Source organism: Orycteropus afer, unplaced genomic scaffold, assembly GCF_000298275.1.
Source record: "Orycteropus afer afer isolate SDZICR_OR568_19922 unplaced genomic scaffold, OryAfe1.0 scaffold00075, whole genome shotgun sequence".
Lineage (NCBI taxonomy): Eukaryota > Metazoa > Chordata > Mammalia > Tubulidentata > Orycteropodidae > Orycteropus > Orycteropus afer.
The window spans coordinates 10191210-10196341 of NW_006921662.1; the positions used below are offsets into that span (position 1 = coordinate 10191210).

General features: G+C 36.5%; 1 protein-coding gene across 1 annotated transcript in view; it reads right to left on the minus strand.

The window, feature by feature from the left end:
• KDM5B (lysine demethylase 5B) overlaps nt 1–5132 on the minus strand; it is a 140335-nt gene that overhangs the window by 86244 nt on the left and 48959 nt on the right. Inside the window, exons 3-4 of the mRNA XM_007941142.2 lie at nt 4476–4598; nt 3546–3716 (exon numbers count right to left, since the gene is read on the minus strand). Coding sequence (XP_007939333.1) covers nt 3546–3716; nt 4476–4598 — 294 coding nt within the window. The remainder of the gene's footprint in view (nt 1–3545; nt 3717–4475; nt 4599–5132) is intronic.

Genomic DNA, 5132 nt, shown 5'->3' on the forward strand with positions numbered 1-5132 from the left:
AAAAAAAAAAAAAAAACATGTCTTCAAAATATGGCAAAGGCCTAGAGTATGTAAAGTAGAAAAAAGCAGGATACAATCCTGTATATCCTCCCAATTTGGTAGGAAATGTATTTGTGTATATATGTACAAAAATAGCGTTGAATGAATTAACAAGTGGTAGCTTTAGGAGTGATTTATTTTCCTCATACTTCCCTGTGTTTTAACTTTTCTACAGTGAATGCATTAGTGTCTAGAACATACTTGGCATACAGTAGGCATGTCAATAAATGTTTATCAGTATTACAGATGTACTGTTCATAAAACAGTATCTTTAAATACCTATTCCTTTCAGATTACTTTAATTACATAAATGCTTAAGAGCTTTTAAACTATGAAACTATACTACCTAAGTATATAAATCAAATGTTCCTAAAATGGTGCCACCCATAAAGCAGATTGTTGTTGTTGTTATGTGCCGTCGAGTCGGCCCCGACTCATAGCGAACCCACCTTGGGTTTCCGAGGCAGTATCACTACGGAAGTAGATTGCCCCATCTTCCTTCCAAGGAGTAGCTGGTGGGTTTGAACCACCAGCCTTCTGGTTAGCAGTCATGTGCCTTAAGCACTATGCTACCAGAGCTCCCATAAAGCAGATACTCATACACTATTATTCACTGTAACTTACACATTAAGATGGGAAGAGTTAAAGAAAAAAAACTTAATTTGTTGTGGGTAACTGTATCTAGATCTCACTATAAAGCACACATAAAGATTCTATATGCAATATCTTAAGTAGTTTCATCCATGTGCCCATCCCCACTAAATATCATATAATGTACATTAAAAAAAAAAAAAAAAAAGGTTTTCTGATTATCAGACTGGCTACCTTTATCTAGGCTAAAAGAAAGCTTGTCTGGAATAAAGAATGGAGAAAGGGAAGAAAAATATAATGTACCTATCACAGTACACTGCTGGTGAGAATGTAAGATGGGGCGACCACTACGGAAAACAGTATGGTGAGCAACCTTAAAAAGCTCGGAATAGAAATTGCATATGATCCAGCAATTCCACTACTAGGTATACATCCTGGAGAAATAAAGAGCCATGACACAGATATATGCATACCCATGTTCATCGCTGCACTATTCACAATAAAAGGATGGAAACAACCTAACTGCCCATCAATGGAGGAATGAGATCAACAAACTATGGTAAATACATACACAATGGAATGCTACATAATGTTAAAGAACAATGATGACTCTGCGAAACATAACATGGATAAATTCAGAGGCTAGTAGGCTGAGATAAGGAGCTCTGGTAGCATAATGTCTGAGGCACTTGACTGCTAACCAGAAGGCTGGCAGTTCAAACCCACCAGCTATTCCTCGGAAGGAAGGTTGGGCATTCTACTTCCGTAGTGATACTGCCTCGGAAACCCAAGGAGGGGCCACTATGAATCAGGTCCAACTCGATGGCAAATAACAACAACAGGCTGAGATAAACTAGTCATTCACACAAGGACAAATAGTATATGAGACCCTATGGTAAAAAGTCGAGAAAAGCATTTCACAAAAAGAAATACTCTTTGGTAGTACTGTGGAAGGGGGGGAATAAATCACTAACTAGAGGACAGACACGTAACTTTGGTGAAGGCAAAGGTTTAGGGAAAAAAAAGAAGTATGGCGAACAACTAAAGGATCCCCACCACCTCAGGAAAATATATTTGATTTTTCTAAACTTTTCTTATGATTATGGGCAATTAAAGGATTCTAAAAAGGAAAGTAAATCAAACAAGTATGTGAACACTATAAATGTGGAAGCATTATGATAATTCAAATGAAAATAAAGAACGCCTAGATGAAAACATATTAACGGGGATGGAAAAGAGGGAGAGATTTAAGAAATGTTTACAAGCAGAACTGACAGACTTAGTGACTGACTGAATATAAATCTGAGAAAGAAAGAAGAGAGTCTAGAATGACTCTTAAATTTGTCTTGAATTACTTAAGAATGGTAATTCCACCTCTAAGAGACAGAAAATACAGGAGAGGTAGGATGCCATAGAGGATGCGCTGTGGATAAGGGGAAAGAGACAATAACAAAACAAAACCTTTGAGAGTTCAGCATGATAGATGGCATAAGTATAATGTTGTTAAGTACCAGCAAGTCAAGTCCAAGTCATAGTGACCCCGTATGTATGACACGGTAGAACTACCCATAGGGTATTTTAGGCCTGTAATGAAACAGATGGCCAGGTCTTTCTCTGGCAGACCAACTAGGTAGGTTTGAACTGCCTATCTTGTGGTTAACAGCCATCTGCATTAACTACTGTTACGCTGCTAGGGCTCCTATCTATAATATTAGGACAGGGTTTTGATTAGTGGCTTACCCTCTGAAACTATATTATTATCTTCCTACCTCTCTGTAGCACAGTAACAATTTTTCAAATTATAGGGACCACTGCTCTAGTTTTAGAGTAATTCACAGGGTGTACGTGGATTATGACATTCCTCTTCTACCAGGGACTTGGAATAAGTGGGAAATTTTTATTAATATTGTTTTATTTTAATCAGAACAAGTTTTTATCTAAATAACTTGAGAAATAAATATCATTTCTGCAAGGAAACAAAAATTGTTCAATAGAAACTACTGGAAGAGGGGATGCATTAGCTAGACCAAAACCAAAAACCAAACTCATTGCCATCAGGTCGATTCCAACTCATAGCAACCTCCTTCGGGTTTCTGAGGCAGTAAATCTTTATGGAAGCAGACTGCCCAGTCTTCCTTCCGCAGAGCAGCTGGTGGGTTTGAACCACCAACCTTCTGGTTATTAGTCAAATGCCTTAGGCACTATGCCACCAGAGCTCCTTCATTACCTACCTATACAGAATTATTAAAGCCCCTATCCTTTACCAGTATCAACATTCTATCTAAAAAACTTCCTTGGAGATCTCAGCTGACAAAAGAGAACAGACATATAACTTATTTCACAGGTTGTACTGTTATGTGAAAGGAAACCTAGTGGTGCAGTGGTTAGCGCTCGGCTGCTAACCAGAAAGCTCAGAGGTTCGAACCAACCAACTGCTCTGCTCCACTGAAGAAAGATATAGCAATCTGCTTCCATAAAGATTACAGACTTAGAAATCCTACAGGGTAGTTCTACTCTATCCTACATGATCCCTATGAATCGGAAATGACTCATCAGCACCTTCATCTGATAACTAGGAATACACTTTAAATGGGGATTGAAAGCAAAAATATAAGTTCAAATAAGTAGACAGTAAACAAATACCCTTCACTGAAAAGAAGAAATGCCTATGGAGAATTTAATACAGCTTTTAGCTTTTGACAGCAGAAGAATATTTCCTCCACAATTTCATTCATTCCAAAAACAAACCTTTGAATATGGTTGTTCTCAAAAACAAAACACTAGATGAAGAGTCCAAAAGTAAGTTCTTCTAAACAATGTCTTGCAAATGTAATCAAGGCCTTTTTATTCCCCCAGAAGGCCATGTATCCACTAAGAGTGAAATGCAAAAGGTTAAGGTTAGTCCCACTACTCACCCTCAAACTGTCTCCAGACAGGAATAAGTTGTAGGGATTGAGTATTCGCTCATAATGCCCTCTGATGTGTGAGCCCACAGCTTTGCCAGGAGCAAATCCCATCTTGGTGGCAATTCTGGTCCATTTCCTATCCTTGCAGACCACAGCAAATCCACCTTCTTCTGCAACTAACTGTTAAAACAAAATAGCGGAAGAGATTAGAACCACCTCATGTTCAATGCAAGAACAAGTGTTCTTGGCCATACCTATTCAATGCTGCAAATATATTTTGCAGCTCAAATGAAAAAAAGTATTATCCATGCACTAATTTTAAGCTAGAAATCAAAACATCTAGAAAATCAAAACATCTTTTTTTTTTTTAAACAATGGTCCTCAAACATTTTGTCCCCAAAAAAGCTAATTCTCACTTTCAAGTCAATCAATATTTTCCAGGTGGAAGAGACAGGTGAACAATTAAATTTCTAATAAAGAAAAGGTACTTGGTCATACTCTGTGACCTTTAAAATTTCCATAAACCAAGGAGCAGGAAGCATGGCAGCATGCTTTGGTGGAAACAATGTGGATTTTAGAGTTAAATGAACCTGATATTCGTTTGTGACTCAGCCTTTTTAGCTTGTCCATGTTTCTGAATTTCTCAGAGCCTCAGTTTCCTTATCTATAATAAAATGGAAGGGGATATGTTGTAATAAAATGGAACAGGATAACTTCAGCAAAATTACTGCTAAGTTTACAAATGACAAAAAGTAGGTGGCAGCACAAGGTATTTTGTTAAGATAAGGCTTCCAGTCCTGAGAAGTTCATCCTGATGTTCATTATTCACTGAATCGAGAACCTCATTTTATGTGTTTAAGGTAACAGCTAAAAAAACTTAGCTATTATTTTTTATTTTGTCAGGGTTATTATTAAATGAGATGATCGATAACACTTTACCTTATTAAGCTGAAACAAGTCCAAGATCTTCCTCTCCACATGTGGAATTTTCAGAGTACTTCCCTGTAACTCCCAATACTTTGCAATCTGATCCAAGAAATTCAATTTTACCCGAGTTTGAGCCTAAATGACAAAGAATTAGAGTTTAAATATCACGTAGCTTATTTGAAAACTCCTCTATTACCTGTTCATGTAATGCTTTCATTTTCAGAATATTTAAATGTATACATCTGAATTCAACAGAGAATAACTATTTACACATTTAAGTGTATATCAATTATATTTTATTTATATACTTGTTGTATTTATACATTAACTCAAAAAATTTAATTCTACCTCATCATACGCCATTCAGTAAACCCTCCCATAACGTAAGTAAGCCACTCCAAAAGGCACTTCACTTATTATTTTAAATTGGGTCTTTCAAAAAAACAGATTTACCAAAGTGGTTCATTAGCAATTTTAATAAGCCCTCATATTTTAAAGACAACACAAAACCAGGGTCATTTTAACAAGTCATTTTTAAAAATTGTCTTTTTCTTTCCTTTCCTTAACAAATTATATCAGTCAATGTTCAGATACTCCCAACAACACCCTCTGGCACAAATTAATACCTCTTTCCTACCTTTCAAGATTAACTGTCAATAAAAATTTTCC